Below are 18400 nucleotides of genomic sequence, written 5' to 3'. Positions count from 1 at the left end.
CAAGTTTATCCAAGTTGAGGTCAAAGATGATGAAGACCTGCAGAATATGTTCGCCAATCATGAGTATTCTGGTTACGAGTACATAGAACTGTATGTTACTCTGCCAGAAGTTCAACCCACATAATTGGTTGAGTCACAAGTCATTGATTCACTTGTCGACGAGCAAGCAGAGGTCGACATCGTAGATGAAGAAGAAGCACCAGAAATAGAAGTTGATCACTTGGTCAACGAGGAAATTGAAGACGAACCGGACGTTGTTGTGCCACCAGATCAAGTGCATATGCCTCCAGCGCACATGAGGAACTTGAACTTCGATGGAGATGAACCATCGTCTGATATTTTCTATGATCCATACACTCAAACAGATGCACGGTTAAAAGAAGGAGACACGTTTCGTTCAAAGGAGGAATGTATCATGGCCATAAAAAGATTTCATATGGCAAACAATGTTGATTTTAAAGTTGATCGCACCAACGTTGAGAGGTATAAAATTAAGTGTAGAAACCCTGACTGTGGATTCAAGTTGGGTGCATCATACCAGAAGAGAAGTGATTCCTGGGTGATAGGAGTTATTTCCCAAGATCACACGTGTGTTAACACAAATGTTTCCCAAGATCACCGTAAACTAAGTTATGATATTATATGTCAAGAAATCTTTCCCCTAGTAGACAAAGATCCGTTAGTAAAGGTGAAAACGATAATCTCTCATATCGTTGCAACTTACAATTACACTCCGTCTTATAGAAAGACTTGGCTGGCGAAAACTAAAGCGATCGAACTTGTGTATGAAAATTGGGAGGATTCGTACAAACAACTCCCGCGTTTCTTATTCGCGCTTCAAATTTATGCTCTTGGAACCGTTACTATTTTAAAGACCCTTCCCGCGCAATCTCCAGACGGAACGTGCCTTCAAGGAAATGTGATATTCCATAGGCTTTTCTGGGCTTTCCGCCCACGCGTTCAAGGATTTGCGTATTGCAAACCAATTCTTCAAATAGATGGCACTTGGTTGTACGGAACATATAAGGGGACCTTGTTGATGGCTGTGGCATAAGACGGAAACAGTAACATTTTTCCTGTTGCGTTCACTCTTGTGGAAGGAGAAACTGCTGGAGGTTGGGGTTTCTTTCTCAAAAATCTTCATTCACACGTTGCCCCCCAACCTGGGCTCTGTTTGATTTCAGATAGGCATGCTTCCTCGAGAGTGCGTACAACAATCCAGCAAACGGGTGGCAAAACCCACATTCAACGCATGTTTACTGTATTCGACATATCGCACAAAATTTCATGCGAGAGATAAGGGATAAGGTTCTTCGGAAGACTCTTGTCAATGCTGGATATGCATTGACTAAACCGACGTTCCAATATTATTGACATGAAATTGTATTGTCAAATCCAGATGCAGGCAGATGGATAGATAATCTTGCTAGAGAGAAATGGACAAGATCATACGACAACGGGCAGCGATGGGGGCACATGACTACAAATCTTGTGGAGTCTATGAACGGAGTGTTTAAGGGCATCAGACACCTTCCGATTACTGCCATGGTGCAAGCAACATACTATAGGATGGATTCTCTTTTCGCACGAAGAGGTGAGCGTTGGAGTGTAGTTTTAGAATCCAGACAAGTATTCAGCGAAACCTGCGTCAAATTCATGAAAGAGCAATCTGCCAAAGCCAACAGCCACATTGTTACATCTTTCGACCGATTCAACCGGACCTTCAGTGTCAAAGAAACAATCGACCATAACGAGGGTCTTCCGAAGCAACAATACAGGGTTCTTACATACGAAGGATGGTGCGACTGCGGAAAGTTTCAAGCCTTTCGCATGCCATGCTCTCATGTCATAGCAGCATGTTCGTATGCGCACCAAGATCCGTTAGCACTTTTATCTCCCATTTACAAGGCGGATACCTTGCTCGGAGTGTACAATAATGCATTTCAAGTGATGGCAAAGGAGGATTATTGGCCTGCGTAAGAGGGGGACGTGGTTTGCCATAATGACAACATGCGGCGAAAGAAAAAAGGTCGACCAAACACATATGGATCCGAACCGAAATGGATGATCATGAGGAAATGATAAGAAAATGTGGCATATGTCGTCAAGTCGGGCACAATAAAAATACTTGTCCTAATCATGGAGCAACCTCCACCAACAATTAATTGTATGTCGTGTGTTTGTACTACTTATGTATTTGTACTACTTAAATATTTATATTTGTATTTGTACTACTTATGTATTTGTATTATCTTTTATTAAATCAACTAGTATTTCATGTATTTGTACTATCTTTTATTAAAACTACTAGTTATGTATTTGTACTATCTTTAATTAAATCAATTACTCATGTATTTGTCTTGTAGTGAAGCTGTCTTCATGCCGGTTATGTCATATTCTCTCTCGTCAAACCTCCCATGCCGGTTATGTTTTGGAATATCTCTTCCGTCGAGCAACTCAAGAGGACTCTCATGTCTTTTTTAGAGAGGGAGTACGAATCCGGCGAACAGATCAGAAGCATCAAGAGGCTTAAAACAAGGGCCGATGCTGTGACCAGAGCAACGATAAGTTTCTGAGATAAGGTGGAATACGACATTGATTGCATTCAAATGATGAATGGACCAAATGAAATTGTTTTAACCGTTGTAATTTCTTAGATGTTTTAGTTTTTTTTTCTGTTGGTGATTTTCAATGTACCTTTTAATTAATTAATGAATGAATGAATGTTTTCCATGAACGCTCATGTTAACTGATTCATTGATCTTATTTTCTTATTTAATAGATTTTTTTAAATATGTTAAAAAAAACAAAAAAAAGGGGAACACCACGTAGGCGCCACCCCAGGTGGCTTATTAGTTCTGGAAGAACTAAGGCGCCACCCTAGGTGGCGCATAAGAAGAAAAGTTTCAAGCTAGGCGCCACGGGAGGTGGCTCCTACGTGTAGGGCACCTCCCAAACCTGGTCATCCAGGTAATTTTCCCCAAAACCTGGTTTTTGGGTAAAAAAATTTTTAAACTTGGTTATTTGCATTTTTTTTCTACATTTTTTATAGAAGAGTTTATAACCGTTTAAATTGGTTTTTAAATTCAATTATATTAACTGAATTGTTTAAAATATACAATTCAATTCATTAATTATTTTAATGGTTTAAATTTTTTATGGTTCAATTCAGTTCAGATATTTGGACCGGTTAACCAAACATTTGAACACCCCTAGTTTATATAGGCAGGGAGTGTGTGAGGAATGAGTGTTAGATGGCATAGTGGAATTTTTCCTTGGATTAAAACTTGGTTAACAAGTTTGTAGGTATGTGAGGTTTAGCAGGGTAGTGGGATGAGTGGAGGTGAGGCACAGCTCTTGTACCATATACTTTTGTTTTTGCAATTTTTCTCTCTCTCGATGTACTATATTTTGTGCAAGGCTTTGTATGGTTTGATTTTTTGTAGCAGGTTTTGCAAGGTTATTTTGGGTAAGGTTTTGGCAAGTTATGGATATAGGTTGGCAGCTGTTTATGATAGTTTTCTGGACAGCATAGTTTGGAGAAGTTTGTGGCAGCGTAGGCACATTGCAGGGTTGTATGGAGCAGCATGTTTTTTTGTGCTGCATAATTTTTGGAGTTTTGTGGACTGATGAAGAATGTTGAAGTTAACAAGGAAATGGATAAGCAAGCTAGCATGAAATTTCTTGTAATTGAAACTTTGAACATGTCTTGAATCAATTGAATTTGAATTTGAATATGAATAACATTGTAATTTGGACACTTGAAATGAAATTTGAAATTAATCTTGAATGAACAATGATGATGCACTTGAATAATGCACAAAATCTTGTAACTCGCATGCTAAGAACCCATATAAAAAAATGTGTCTTGATCTTAGCTTGAATCAAACTCTTGATGAACAAAATGTCTTGATAAATTTTGAGTAATGGAATCAATATCTCAAATTCATCATTAAATCAATGAAATCCCAATATCTCATGACCAAACTTCCAATTCTTAATGTCTTGCACCTTAAGTCACTCAAGATGAATAATGCACCATATCTTGACCAACAGTTAAGGAGAATCCATGTTCCACTAGAAACAACACTTGAATCAAGCTCTCCATGTTCCACTAGAAACAACACTTGAATCAAGCTCAATTGATATATCCAGCTCAAACCATGCAAAAACCTTAATTTTGATGAATAGATGAGACCTTCAATTCTCCTACGTTAATTTTGATGAATAGATGAGACCTTCAATGCTCCTCAGTTGAACATTCTAATGTTGAGAAGAGGAGAATAGCCTTGTAGCTTGATGAAGAAGAAACCCCTGATAACCATACTTCAAAACCCTATCACATTAACCACTACCCAAGAGAAGAACCAGATGAATCTGTCTTATTTGGTTAAGAAGCCTCAAAACCAATGTAATCTCCACTTTAATCTTTTGTCTTATTTGGTTAAGAAGCCTCAAAAGTCAAAACCAATGTAATCTCCACTTTAATCTTTTGTCTTATTTGGTTAAGAAGCCTCAAAACCAATGTAATCTCCACTGTAATCTTTTGTTACTGCTGTAATTTTCCACCGTAAATAAACTCATCAAAGTGTAATTCAAATGAAAATTGAAATGAAATTATGCTTTTGGTTTATCTGTTAGTTTTATTTTCTTTTTGGTTTGAATGGATGGCAGTGTAAAGCATGTGATTAAAATGAACATGAAATTTCAATTCAAACTCAAAATTGATTTTGGCCTCAATCTCATTGCATTTTGATAAGTGTAGTTTTTGCAGTAATAAAGATTAATTTGATGTTAGCTGAATCCCCGTTTCTAATATTCAGATTTATATATCTCATTGTGGAAGTTCTATAAGCTTGGATTTGGTGGGTGGTATATAGAGATTGATGTAAGTAATACAACTGCTCAAACTAGTATGGAAGGTCTATAAGCTAAACCTCGTAAAATTATAGTTGCAGGCTACTTAGTTATTGATTTGATTAAAATTCTGTCATGGAAATTGTCAATGGTTACTATAGTTGCATACTGCAGATCATAACCTCAACCTGATTAAATCCGGCAGTGGTTACTATTAGTTTTTCAAGAAATTATGGAAATAATATCACCTAACTACTCAAACCTACAAGGATATTGTTGTGATGAGATTAAGAATTTATCATGTAATTTTCTTTAATTTTGAGGATGCAACCAAATTAATGTATTAAAACCAAAATTTGAGGATGCAGCCAAATTAATGTATTAAAACCAAGGAGTCACCAGGTTAGCCATTGAACTCGTTGTCAATATGCTTTTTAGTTGCATTATATTCTTGTGCAGCATCAACTTCAAAATTATGTGAATTTTGTATCAGTTTATCACATATAACTCATTAATTTGTACTACTTTCCACCCTAGTATAAAAGTCAGCGTTATATTTCACAGAAATGGTGCAGATGTGTATTGGCTGAGTTTCTTTACCCTTTTAAAGTATTCATATTACTTATATTAATTTCTTTTGATACACTTGTATTGCTTCATTTTGTTTACACGAAAAGGAAAAAATAAATACTCAAGTAATGAATGTTTTAAAAACCAGGCCGAACCAGAAACGGAGATGAATTCGGTTGGGTCAACCTTTTAAAACCGCTAGTGGATCAAAACCGGAGTAAAACCGGATAGAACCATTCGAACCAGTGTTATCAAATTGCCTCGCCATGGCCGCTATGGCGGATATACATGGCGTTTTTTGGACTCGCCGCTATTGCGGGTTTTTCCGCTATAATCCGCAATAAGGGTGCCGCAAAGCGGCCGGTATGGTGGGATTTTGGCTCTCGCCATCGACAATACTGATTCCAACCAAAGAATCGGAGCCGGCTTTGTAAAACCGCCCGGTTCAAAAAATGTAATTGGCCTTTTTTTTTTCTTAAGAAAGTTTAATATGTCAATATCATAACTTATCATGCATTATACTTTTTCTTACAACCACACTCCATAATCATCATGCTGTCCCTTTCAAACATAATCACGCTATCCAGCTCAATATTGGTTGTCGTTCAAGTCAATATTATTTGTTGTTATTAATTATGACTTGTTTGTCATAGTTCAACTTGATTTTGCTTTTTGTTGTATAATTAAGTGTATTCTTTTGTTCATTATTAAAAAGAATCAATCAATATAACTAATCATAGGGATGTAAGAACAAATTTAATTACACTTTTGAAGTTTTGACTGTACTTTGTACCTATATAAGAAAAAAAAAAAGAAGAAAAAAAATCAATTAAATTTGCTCACTCTTGCTTATGAGTTCTAAAATTGCATTAGCTTTCCTCTGTGCTCTATTTGTACCACTTTCTTTAATCTCAACTAAATGCTCATAAACTCCAAACTGAAGTGCTGCCAATGTAAAAGAAGAATTACTTGTACACAACTCAAGAAGAACAGAAGCTGCACATTCCTTATTCTTAGGAGTCCCTTCTCTAGTAAACTCAACAAGAGTTTCAATAAAAGGTAACTGTCCAATCTCTTGTCTCCCTTCATAATTCAACACAAGTAGTAATATAATAGATAGTGCTTCATCAACCATTCCCAAGTTTTTGTCCCTTAACAATCCAAGTAAAGGTGTCACAATTCCAGCTCTTATAGCTCTATCTTTATTTGCATGGTTTAATGATAAGCTAAAAAGTGCTGTAGCTGCATCTTTTTTCCCTCTAACTGTTCCATTTTGTAGTAAATTTACCAAAGGTTGAATCCCATCTGACATTCCAACCACCTCTTTGTTTTCATCAATCATTGATAAGCTAAATAAAGCTGCGGCGGAGTTTTCTTTAGCTACAATACTTCCACTTTCTAGAACTTCTATTATGGCTGGAATAGCACCTTCTTTGGATATGAGCTTTTTGTTACCTTCATCAATTGATAGATTTAAAATTGCTGTAACAGCATGTTCCTTTATTTTTGAATCTGGATAGGATAGTAATTGTACTAATGGCGGTATTCCTCCGTGCTCGGCAACTAAAATTCTGTTCTCTGAATTTTCTTTCGATAACATGCGTATTCTCTCGACCGCCTTTCTTTGATGTTCTAAGTTGATTGACCATAGGCTTTCAACCAAAGATGGAATTGCTTCTTGGTTGTCGGTGGAAGATGTTTCTTGACATGAAGTGCAGATTTTCGGAAGTTTGAAGTTGTGGTTCTCACACCATTCAGCAATTAAGTTCTTTAAGGCACAGTTTGGTGCTAATTGAAGATGTTCCAGTGGTTGCCTTGTCTTAGGGCAAGAGATGTGATTGGAATTGAACCACTTCTCTATGCTTTCCCTTTCATATGTCTTTGATGGAAACAAACACACACACAATCACAAGAAAATGAGTAAAATTAGTTTTGTTAGCAGCATACATATATGTGGGAAAAAAATGAATTTCTTTTGAAGAACTATGTGATTATTACCTGTCCACTTGCAACAATAACAGGATCGGTCATGATTTCGAGTGTTATTGGACATAGAAACTCATGAGGGATGACCAAAGAAGTGCTTCTTTCAAACATCTTGTTAGGCATGGCAGGATCATTATCAAGAACAACACTGGTTTCTTCCATACCTGCAATCCTTTTGAATTTGTTAAGAAGGCCAATTATTTTCTGTGTGCTCTCTTCTTGTTGTCCCTTTCTTTCTCTAGCAAGGTATCCAACAGCCGCTGTTTCTACCTCAAGATCCTCAACACTGTGAAGTTCCAACTTTTTCGCAAGCCTTTCGATTATAGCACTATCGGCATTACGATCATCTTCGTCGGAGAACACAACCATCATATCCATTGCTAACTCTATGTCTTGTGTATCAGTCCTTCTCCTTGCCCGCCTGAGTTGCACGTGCATTAGCTCAAGCTGAATTAAGCCACAGTATATAACATTATCTCAATATGTACATCAAGAGTACCAACATAAATAGTAAACTGAAATCTTCATGATTTAACTAAGAAATATTGACAAGCAAGGAACCAAAAGTGAGTTGAAATAGAAATAGTTAAAATCTGAGATATCAAAATTCAAAAGAGAATCTGGTTTTGTTGCAGTCACATTTTCCACACATCCATACATTCATCATACCAATAGTCGTTGGATCAAAATGCGCTTGTTTCTACGTCTTAATTCAGGATCAAATGCGATTGTTTCTACCTCTTAATTCGACAATCATACATTAACATGATCATAAATTATTTGAACATAATTACAATTTACAAATATACCTGTTTCTACCTCTTAATTCGACAATCATACATTAACATGATCATAAATTATTTTAACATAATTACAATTTACAAATATACCTGTTCTTTCACTTCATCGGAGATTCCTAATTCTTCAAAAGGCACACCTTTAAAAGCTCGGCTTAATTTTTTATAAACCTTCTGAAATTTGCTCATAACAGCCTCACCCTCCAATGCCTAAAGTTCAAAAACATAAAATCGAAAACATCATTATCCTGTTTATTAAATAACAATCAAATACAAAATATCATAATATGATCATAGTTTTAAATTGCAGTACGTAACCACAATATTGCTCATGCGGTAGTTTCCGCAACCGTATCGAACCGCAATTGCAGTTTGATTTGAAATCACACGCCCTTCCATATTAGAATCCCATCAGACAACTTTGCCCAAATTTCTTCAAGTATTTTCTTCAAAATTCAAAATTTAGACCCCAAAACTCAATTTAAATCTGAAAAATCTTAATATTAAGTGTTTTTCAATGGTTAATTTCAAACTCTTCGCAATTAAAATTCACCCTCAATGACCGCAATGCGAATAGTGGTAACCGTAATAACCGCAATGCACATGGCAGACTCTGATAACCGCAATCACAACACCCACAACCTCAACCGCATCCGTGACCGCATTTTAAAACCATGGATATGATGAGTAACTTTATCAATCAAAGACCTAAACACAGAACCAGAAAAAAGTGAAAAGCAAGATGGCATGAATGTTGCTTACGAGGTGAATTTTGCTTCCTTGGCTGCACAATTTCAACAAATCCTTAGCGAACAAAAGCGCATCCCTAAGGCTCTTCAACCAAGCAACGCCGTTCTGAGGAACAGGTTGATGAAGGTCACGAAGGTCTTCCATAAGCGGCAACATGTGTTTGAAACGACGAGCGAGATTGTGCGATTCCTTCCTTTGTATTCTTCGATATTCACCGAATTGAACAACCGATTCGATGACTCGTTGGATCTCTTCAACCACGGCCACCGCGTCGGGTTCTTCATCGTCTTCGCTGTCATCTTCTGGACGAGTTGACTCGTCCGAGTTTTTGGGTTCCGGTTCTGCAGCATTCTCCTCCCTCTCTTCTGTTCCTTCCATCATCGACGTCACATCTCTCATACACCATGCATGTCCCTACGTACATATTTGTTATTATTGAATATCGCAAAAACTAAAATAACTATTTTGTAGTTTTGGTTGATTTGAGTTTTTTTATTTTTAAATAGTTTTGATTGTGAATAATCGAGGCCTTTCTTATTGTTGACACAATAAAATCGAAGGTTGGTACTCCCCTCGCCACTTTTAGTTCTTTTTTCTAAATTTGTTTGACCATGTTCAAGAATTGTTTTAGAAGTTAAGCACCAAGGTGGTCGGTGACAAAAAAACTTGAAATAATTTGGTTTCTCACTACTAAATTAAAAAAATTATGTTTTTTTAATATTTTTGTGAAATTTATGAGAAGCAAGTTGAAACCCGCGGTTGGGACAAAAGATAGGCCGGGTTTGAATTTTTTGTTTCATGAAGCTAAGCGGTCGGAGACCACGGGGCCGGATAGTTCATTATGTGGGTGCACGATTAGAAAGACATACGGCCTACCATGTGCTTGTATACTTGCAAAAAAAAAGAATTTGAATTCACCCATACGCATGGATAAGGTAGCCGACCATTGGAAGAAACTTCGTTTTGATGATTTTGACCCGCCGAAAGAAAATGACTCCAAAATCACCATCTCCGACGAGTTGGAAGTGATATTGGAGAAGTTTGCTAAAGCGGACGACACAACAAAAATGCATATAAAAGAACAATTGCGAAAGATCGCATTTCCGGAGACCACCGATTTGAAACCGCCATCTCAACCGGTTAAGACTAAAGGTGCACCGAAAAAGTCCAAAATTACACAAGATGACACATCAACAAAACGATCTCCTTCCTACTTTGAACATGTTGATGCATCGTTCCCGGAAATTCATGAGACACCTAAGTCCAAGTGTAGTGGTAACAAAGGTGCCCGTATTTCGAAGCCACCTCGCACACCGCCGATAAAAAAATCACCCATTGTCTACATTGATGAGATGCCACTTTTTATGCACAAATATATCGATAACATCGTTGATGTTGGAGGCGACGGAAATTGTGGATATCGGGCCGTTGCGGGTTTGCTCGGTAAAGGGGAAAATAATCACACTTTAGTCCGACGGGAACTTATTGCGGAGTTGACTTCGTATCGGGACATCTACAGCCGACTATATGAAAATCAAGAAAAGTTTGCGAAAATTCATGATGCACTTGTTCCATCACTTACCGGTATCGCTCCGGTTTCGAAGTGGATGTCATTCCCCGATATGGGTCATCTAATAGCAAGTGCATATGATATGGTGTGCGTCGATTTGACGAGGTTTGAACTAAGTGAGACTTTCTTTCCACTTCATAGTCGACCGCCGTTGGACTCGTCGGGCCGAATCATATGCATCGGGTATCTACGATCGCGGCACTTCGTCCAAGTGTTTTTGAAACCGGGGTGTCCTATACCGGCTACTTGTTGTCAATGGACCGCACATCGTTCAAATGAGGCGGAGACTTGGCCGGATCCTTTTGTTTCAAGAATGGCGGAGTTTGAAGAAATGATGAGCCAAGAGCGCGAGCAAAATAGAGAGCGGTCGAAGAATGAGCCTATTTTGGACTTAGGATCCACCGATTGGTTCGGTGAATTTTAGTTTGTTCCGGATCGTTTTTTGTATGTATTGTTGTTTATCATGTAAAATCGGACCGATTCAATACATTTATAATATAATTATGTTTTATGACTTGCTTGTCTAATTTATGGTTAATGTCAATTCCATATGTTCAATTTAGACAACACACTAAGCAATCAACAAAATGCAAAATTTATGTCTGTTTCTGCATAATTCGGAAATGAACTTCCGAAATATGCTAGTCTGCCTCCTATTTTCGGAAGTTCATTTCCGAAATGTCCCCTGAGGCAGGATAAGGTTTGTTAGGCCATCAATGCTCCAATAAGTCTATAAATACACACTCTTCTTCATCCTCTTCACACCACAAAACACAAATGACACAAACCTACCCCCACCTAGCATTCGTCTACTTTGAAACCGGCTACCCGATGCCGTTCCAATTTCGCTTCTCGCGCGACACGCCGTTTGCGGAGTTGATACCGTCGCTCAACACGCTTTTGCACTATCCCGAGAATCGAAAGGTTGTCAAGCTCGAGTACCGCTCGCCATCGCTTAACGACGAGGGAGGCATTAAGTTCACACCTTTTGAGATCAAGAACGACGAAGATTTGGCGGTTTTGTGGACAACGTTCGACCGATTTTCTTCGAAAGGCCCGATCGAGTTGGACGCGAAACTTCAAAGATCGGCGGACGACGTTATCAAAATGTTGACTCATCCCCACCTACCTGTGATCAACAACATGTAACTTTAATTATATGTAATATTATCGTTGTAATCTTCACCCGATTAAATAAAGCGAATTGTTGTTGTTTTTCATTTTCTTCTGTCCAGACATATTTTCGGAAGTTCATTTCCGAATTCCCCCAAGGGGGTGCGTTCGGAGATGAACTTCCGAAACACCACATTTTCTGAAAAAGTAACTTTATTTCGGAGATGCATCTCCGAAATCAATATTTTATATTAAAAAAAACACGTTTTCGGAGATACATTTCCGAAAACACCTTTTTTAAGAAAAAAAGTACAGTTTCGAAAATGAACTTCCGAAACAAGGGGTATTGTGGTAAATTCACCAGGGGTGGGCAAGAAGGTTAGGAGGTGGGTGAAGAAATTTCCAATTGCTATGGTGACTATGATAGGTCATGTGGAAGAGCATCGATAATGGGTTAAACTCGATAACATATAAATAAGAGATACTTTTATTATATATTCATCTAAATTTTAAGACATAAGTATATGAGTTATCTCATTTATAAAGTGTTTAACTTCTATTTTTTCAAACAATGTAAGACTTTAAATTACACTTGTATTTCAACGGCCAATGTCCAATGACAAAAAAATTTATCAACAAGAAAGCAATATAAATAAATTATAACTCTCTACTTGTAATCAATCAATATAGTTACAACCATATATCCTCTCTACAATATTCAATAATTAATTTCATTTCTGTGATTTATCATAGATTGTGTGGGAAATAAGGCACTTGTTTTTTTTAGAGAAAAAACACTTACTTCATTTCATTAATAATAAGAGGGAGAATACATGTTGGTACATCGGTAAAAACATGAAAATTAGCTAAAGATGTAGTCGCCCTAGCTAAGACATGAGCAACTTCATTGGTTTGTCTTCTAATGAACTTAACATGAGAGTTCCTAAACAAAGATGCTAGAACGCGCTTACATTCTAAAGTAATAGCACCACAATCCGTATTGTTTGGAAGGATCCTATTCACATTATCCTCAACGCTTTTAGCATCTAACTCAAAATCCACGTTATCGTAACCAAGCTCATGCACCCATTTGATAGAAGAAAGGAGCCCCATAGCTTCCCCTACAGCAACTTCAGTAATGGGGGAAAACCACTATGTTCTGGCTGCGATAAAAGAACCCTTATCGTCTCTAATACATGCATCAATGCCCACTTTGTTGTTAGAAAATGAGGCATCAATGTTACATTTGAGACGCCCAAGCACCGGCTTGCTCCAAGACAAATCAGCAGAACTATTTGATTGGGATTTAAAGGAGTTCTTTGTTGTCTGAGCATTTCTCCAGCCGAATAAAAGATTCATAGCTCGATTACATATATTGTCTGTGGATTCTTCCAATTGATTCCATATCAGATTATTCCTACACTTCCAAAGACTCCATAAGACTGTAGAGAAAGTGTTGTTCCTCTTGGTTGGCAACCTGCAAAAAGGAGAACACAATCGAAGCTACAAGAGTTTGAAAATTCAGCATAGGATTTAATTTCGACCATAACCCCACACTATTCCAACACTCCAAGCTTTTAGAACAATGGAAGAAAAGGTGATGATAGCTCTCTTCCTCCAAACCGCAAATGCCACACGTATTCGGGCAATCAATACCTTTATCTTTAAGCCGAATTTGGGTGGGAATTGAGTTTCTACATAGCCGCCACAAAATTTTTTTTACTCTTGGGGGAATCACCAGACTCCGAAGTAAATCCCAGTTCCCATCTGCTGTGAGGTGAGAGGTATCTATAACTTTGTTTATACAATAACGGTACGCACTCCTTGCGGAGTAAATACCACTTCCTTCAAACTTCCAAGTCATTATATCCACGTGGACCGCTTCGAATAACGGGGTATGAAAGACTTTGTCCGCAGCAGCCCTCCCTACTAAAGGAAGAATCATATCGGGAGACCACGACTTAAAATTTGTGCTCATTAAGTCCGTAACTTTCAGCCTGGTAATAATTGGGCTGTTTGGCCACGGATTGATCAAAGAGGTGTCGTCATGTAACCAATTCTGACCCAGACAGGAATATTTTCTCCCGACCCAATGCTCCACTTATACCCTCCTCGAATCAAAAATTTAGAACTCCATACACTCCTCCAAACGTAGCTTGGGTTGTGCCCAATGCCTGAATCCAGAAAATCACAGTTGGGAAAATATCTCGCTTTAAACAGTTTAGTAACAAGATTATCAGGATTTGTCATAATGTTCCAAGCCTGTTTACCTAACATTGCATAGTTGAAAGCACTGAGATTTCTAAAACCCATACCTTTGTTTCTCTTAGATATAGACAATTTATCCCAGGATAGCCAATTAAGACCTTTTCCTATATTCCGGTTATGGCCCCACCAAAAAGAATTCATCATTATCTCGAGCTCGTCACTTAAAGATGGAGGTAGTAAAAAGATACTCATAATATATGAAGGAATAGCTTGTATCACGGACTTGATGAGGGTTTCTCTACCTGCTTGAGAAAGACTTCTGCTACTCCAGGAGTTTAACTTTTTCCAAACTCTGTCTTTGATATACTTGAAAGTTCCTTTCCTGCTTCTACCAATCATAGAAGGAACACCAAGGTAATTAGCCGTCCCTAACACTTGTCGAACCCCTAAAGTATCCGCCAACATATCTTTTATCTCCGTAGAAACGTTCCTACTGCAGAATAGTTCAGATTTTTGCAAGTTGATAGATTGACCCGACGCCTCTTCATAAGTGACAAGGATATTTTTAATTTCAATAGCTTCTTTGTGAGCAGCTTTGAAAAACAAAAAACAATCATCTGCAAATAGTAAATGGGATATAATTGGAGCATTTTTATAAATTTTTTATCCGTGTACATCCCCTCTTGCTTCTGCCATCTTGATCAGGGCGGTAAGGCCTTCAGAACAAATGATAAACAGATACGGGAATAGGGGATCCCCTTGCCTCAAACCTCTACCCGTGATGATTGGCCCGACCTTATTACCATTTAAATTCACCGAGTAATATACTGTTTCTACACAGAGCATAATCCATTTAACCCATTTTTGGCTGAATCCCATGGTAGAAAGAATCTCCCTTAAATAAATCCAGTCGATCCTGTCATAAGCTTTACTAATGTCGAGCTTTAAAGCAATATCGCCGACCTTACCTTTGGTCTTATCCTTCATATGATGAATTACTTCGATTGCCGCCATGGCGTTATCTAGAATGGATCTACCAGGTACAAAGGCTGACTGGTTTTCAGAAATGCACTTATGAAGCACTCTTTTCAACCTGTTTGCGAGGACCTTGGCAATAATCTTGTATACCACATTACATAAAGCAATCGGTATCTAGTCTTTTAAGGATGTTTGCACTTCTCCTTTAGGAATAAGAGTAATATTTGTCTTGTAGAGGTTTGGGGGAAAACATCGAGCTCTAACCACGAAACAGCAGCATTAACAATATCCGATTCACACTTATCCTAGAAATGTTGATAAAAACCAGGATTGTAACCATCGGGTCCGGGACTTTTGTCGTCTTCCATAGCAAAAGTAGCTTCACAAAATTCCTCAATAAAGAACGGGGCTGTCAGCATGTTGTTATCGTATTCAGTTAAGGAGGGATTAATAGCCTGCAGAACCTTATCACGAGAACTTGGCTGCATCTGAAAAAGGTCAGAAAAATAATCGTGAGCTATGGTGCACATGTCCTCTGTCGCCTTTTAGTTTCCCCGGTACTGTTTGTGAGAGACTTGATAGTATTCACTTTCTTCCTGCAAGTAGCGGCAATGTGGAAAAACCGAGTATTAAGATCACCGTCTTTGTACCAGTGAACTTTTGCTCTCTGTTTCCAATAAGCATCATATTTTACTAGAAGGGAATTCATGCGCCTTTTAAGAGCTGTAAAGTAATTAACATTATCATGCCCGACGTTAATTCGAGTTTGATTTATCTTCCTGTGAAGTTTGTAAATTTCTTTCCCGATCTTGTGCCAATTGGATTTGCCCCAGTTCTGCAGAATTTCTCCATTCTGCTCCAGCTTATCTAATAATGGCAGATTGTCAAGACTGTCCCATTGCTCGCGCACAAGATCGTCGAAACCTGGTTCGGCTAACTAAGCATTTTCAAAGCGGAAGCCCAACTGCGTCCGATTAGGAATAAGATCTTTCTCACATCGAAGCAAAATAGGGTAGTGATCCGACGTAATAGCTGAGAGGCAATGCGCATTCGCAAACTGGAATAAAGACAACCAAGCTCTGTTTGCCATAATTCTGTCAATTTTTTCTTCTACTGCTCTGTCAGTTCCCAGACTTCTAAACCAAGTGAACCTATGACCTTCCATGTGAATATCCACCAAGTCGGTGTCTTGAATAGCTTGCCTGAAACCATTTATCAACCAATTGGGTCTTTCCACTCTACCTCTTTTCTCATTGGAAGAAAGGATGTCGTTAAAACCTCCCAAGATACACCATGATAAATTAGAGCTTATCGAGAGGTTTCGGAGTAGATTCCAAGATAACCTCCTGTTTGAAGTTTCGGGGTGTCCATAGAAACCTGTCAATCTCCAATTTCCCTTTCTGATGTCATGAACTAATATGTCGATATGATTCCGAGAATAATTCTGAATTTCACAGTTAGTAGAATTTTTCCAAAAGACCGCCATTCCACCTCCCCGTCCTACTCTATCAACCGTAAAACAACAATCAAAATGCAAAAGATAACGCAACTCCTCAATTTTATTTGAACTGCTTATTGTGTCATACAGAAAAATAACATCTGGTTTATATCTTCGGATGAGGTATTTTAAATTTGGAACTGCACTCGGATTACCTAAGCCCCGGCAGTTCCAGCTTAACACATTCATGGCTTCTGGCAGGCCTGATTAACAGTGTCTGCCAATACAATAGTGACATTAGGATTTGGACTATGTTGCATAGTTATGTCATTTCCAGCAACAAGTAAAGTAGTCCCTGTGTTAACAACAATCCCAGGTTCAATCTTCACACTTTTGTCCAACTCAATCTTCGGATCCTCGGTGCCGTTATCTTCCGTACACGACCTCTTTTTCATAATTTTCCCATTGTTGTTGCCTTCACCAACATACTGATATCCTTCCTCCAACAGAGAAGTTTTTATCGAACTTTTACGTCGGGCTTGACTCTTCATGGATAATTTGGTAACAGGAATCTTGTTGGTGATGTACCCTGTAGCGGATGCTTTGGAGGATGCTGAAACTGCTTTGAAATCGGACCTCAGTTTTATGCTTCCTATCTTGACAATCTTTGCATCGGCTGTTTGCATTTTGAGAGCATTATCGTTACGTCGAACATGTTGAATTATGGCAGGGGGAGCATCCTACAGAACACTCTTGTTTTCATCTGGCTTAGACATAATGCTCAGTCCAGCCGTATTATCCGGTGCTGCCTTATTTAAAAGAATGTTTGCATCAGTTCTACCAGAAAATAACTGATGTCTGGCAGTAAACAGTTCCGCATTCGGGAGCTTTCCAAGGTCAGAATTGCTCCCTAGTCCATCCTTCAAAAGTAACTGAACAGTGGATGGGAAACTAGCGGAGTCTTCATTAGAACTCGACGCGTCTGTGATGGCCTTCACTAGTGCAAAATCTGGGTTGGACTTGGTAGCTCTGGAATTATTGATTGCTGGATTCTGCATCATAGTCTTGATAGGATAAATTTCGATACTGTCTTGCATTTGTGTGCCTTTCATGCTAATAGTAGCCTTCTTCTTCAACAATTCAGCCAGTTCCGTTTCGATTCTTGGCAATGACTCTGTAAAAGTTGCAACCGAGTCTTTAAAATGAGAATTTATAGTTGGAGGCGCGGTCAAAATTTCAGCCGGATTAAAAGCAGACCAAGATTGGGAGTCGCTTGCTTGATTCGTAGAAGTATCCTTGAATTTGAAGAATTTTAATTGTTTAGAGGTAGGATCTCTATCAATTAAAACTCTTCCATGCCTAGAGTGGCCAGCATTGATTTCTCTCAACATTTGAGAGTCCATGGCACTGTTTCCGTTGCAGACCTCTTCACTTCCAAGATTGGTTCGGCCTCCATTTCCACGTCCACCATTTCTCAACCACCTGTTCACATTTCCATTGCTGCCGAACGCGTCTATTTCAGGCACTTGTTGTTACACTAACAATTGATATCAAGAGTTTAGGTTCGTATTCAAAAGAACACGAGAAACAAATGAGGGGATAAATTGTTGGAAAATACGGGAGTGAGGTGTGTGATTTTCATTGTTCTTGCTCAACAATCGTAAATGTAAATGATTTTTTTTATCAAACTTCTTGGTTCTTGATAGAAGCAATTGGAAATAATGTAGTGCCTTGATGAATTCAATTTATGGTGCTCGAGAAGTGTTGGAAATAGTTCAGAATGGCTATGGGGATTTAGGGGAAAATCCTATAGATGCAAAAAAGGTAACCTTCAAAGATTTACAGAAAAAGGATTGCAAAGTTTCGCCCTAAATGTAGCAAAATATGGATTCTTGTCACCTTTGAGAAAATCTCAAAGGTGACAATATCCTAAATTTAGCAAATTTTAGTGTTGGTAAAAGGATTATTGATCCGAAACGATCTTCTACGAAAACTAAAACAATTGAAATGGTTCTTTGTGGGTGCTTGGGTGAAGGAGAAGTATGGAATTAAAAAGGATTGCACTGCTAGTATTGTAAATAACTTTTGCTTATGGTCTATTTTTATTGAATATTTATATGGCTTATGCTTTTA

General features: G+C 38.2%; 3 protein-coding genes across 3 annotated transcripts; 1 reads left to right on the top strand and 2 right to left on the bottom strand.

Annotated features, from left to right (window-relative positions):
• Positions 1 to 295: 295 nt before the first annotated feature.
• On the top strand, positions 296 to 1054 carry LOC131614369 (uncharacterized). The gene has a single exon (XM_058885964.1). The coding sequence runs from the start codon at positions 296 to 298 to the stop codon at positions 1052 to 1054; it is 759 nt and encodes a 252-aa protein (XP_058741947.1).
• Positions 1055 to 6172: 5118 nt separating this feature from the next.
• On the bottom strand, positions 6173 to 9359 carry LOC131609635 (U-box domain-containing protein 15-like). The gene is made up of 4 exons (XM_058881396.1): positions 8973 to 9359; positions 8304 to 8420; positions 7426 to 7860; positions 6173 to 7306 (listed from the first exon to the last, which is right to left on the bottom strand). The coding sequence occupies exons 1-4, from the start codon at positions 9357 to 9359 to the stop codon at positions 6257 to 6259; spliced, it is 1989 nt and encodes a 662-aa protein (XP_058737379.1). The 3' UTR covers positions 6173 to 6256.
• A 3436-nt stretch (positions 9360 to 12795) lies between these two features.
• LOC131614368 (uncharacterized) lies at positions 12796 to 14865 on the bottom strand. The gene is made up of 3 exons (XM_058885963.1): positions 14622 to 14865; positions 13751 to 14468; positions 12796 to 13120 (listed from the first exon to the last, which is right to left on the bottom strand). Exons 1-3 carry the CDS (start codon positions 14863 to 14865, stop codon positions 12796 to 12798), a joined length of 1287 nt encoding a protein of 428 aa, XP_058741946.1.
• Between the last annotated feature and the right edge of the window lie 3535 nt (positions 14866 to 18400).

The sequence above is a fragment of the Vicia villosa genome, linkage group LG6 (assembly GCF_029867415.1).
Source record: "Vicia villosa cultivar HV-30 ecotype Madison, WI linkage group LG6, Vvil1.0, whole genome shotgun sequence".
Lineage (NCBI taxonomy): Eukaryota > Viridiplantae > Streptophyta > Magnoliopsida > Fabales > Fabaceae > Vicia > Vicia villosa.
Note: the sequence above shows the minus strand (reverse complement) of the source record. Positions and strands in the feature narration are given on the sequence as shown.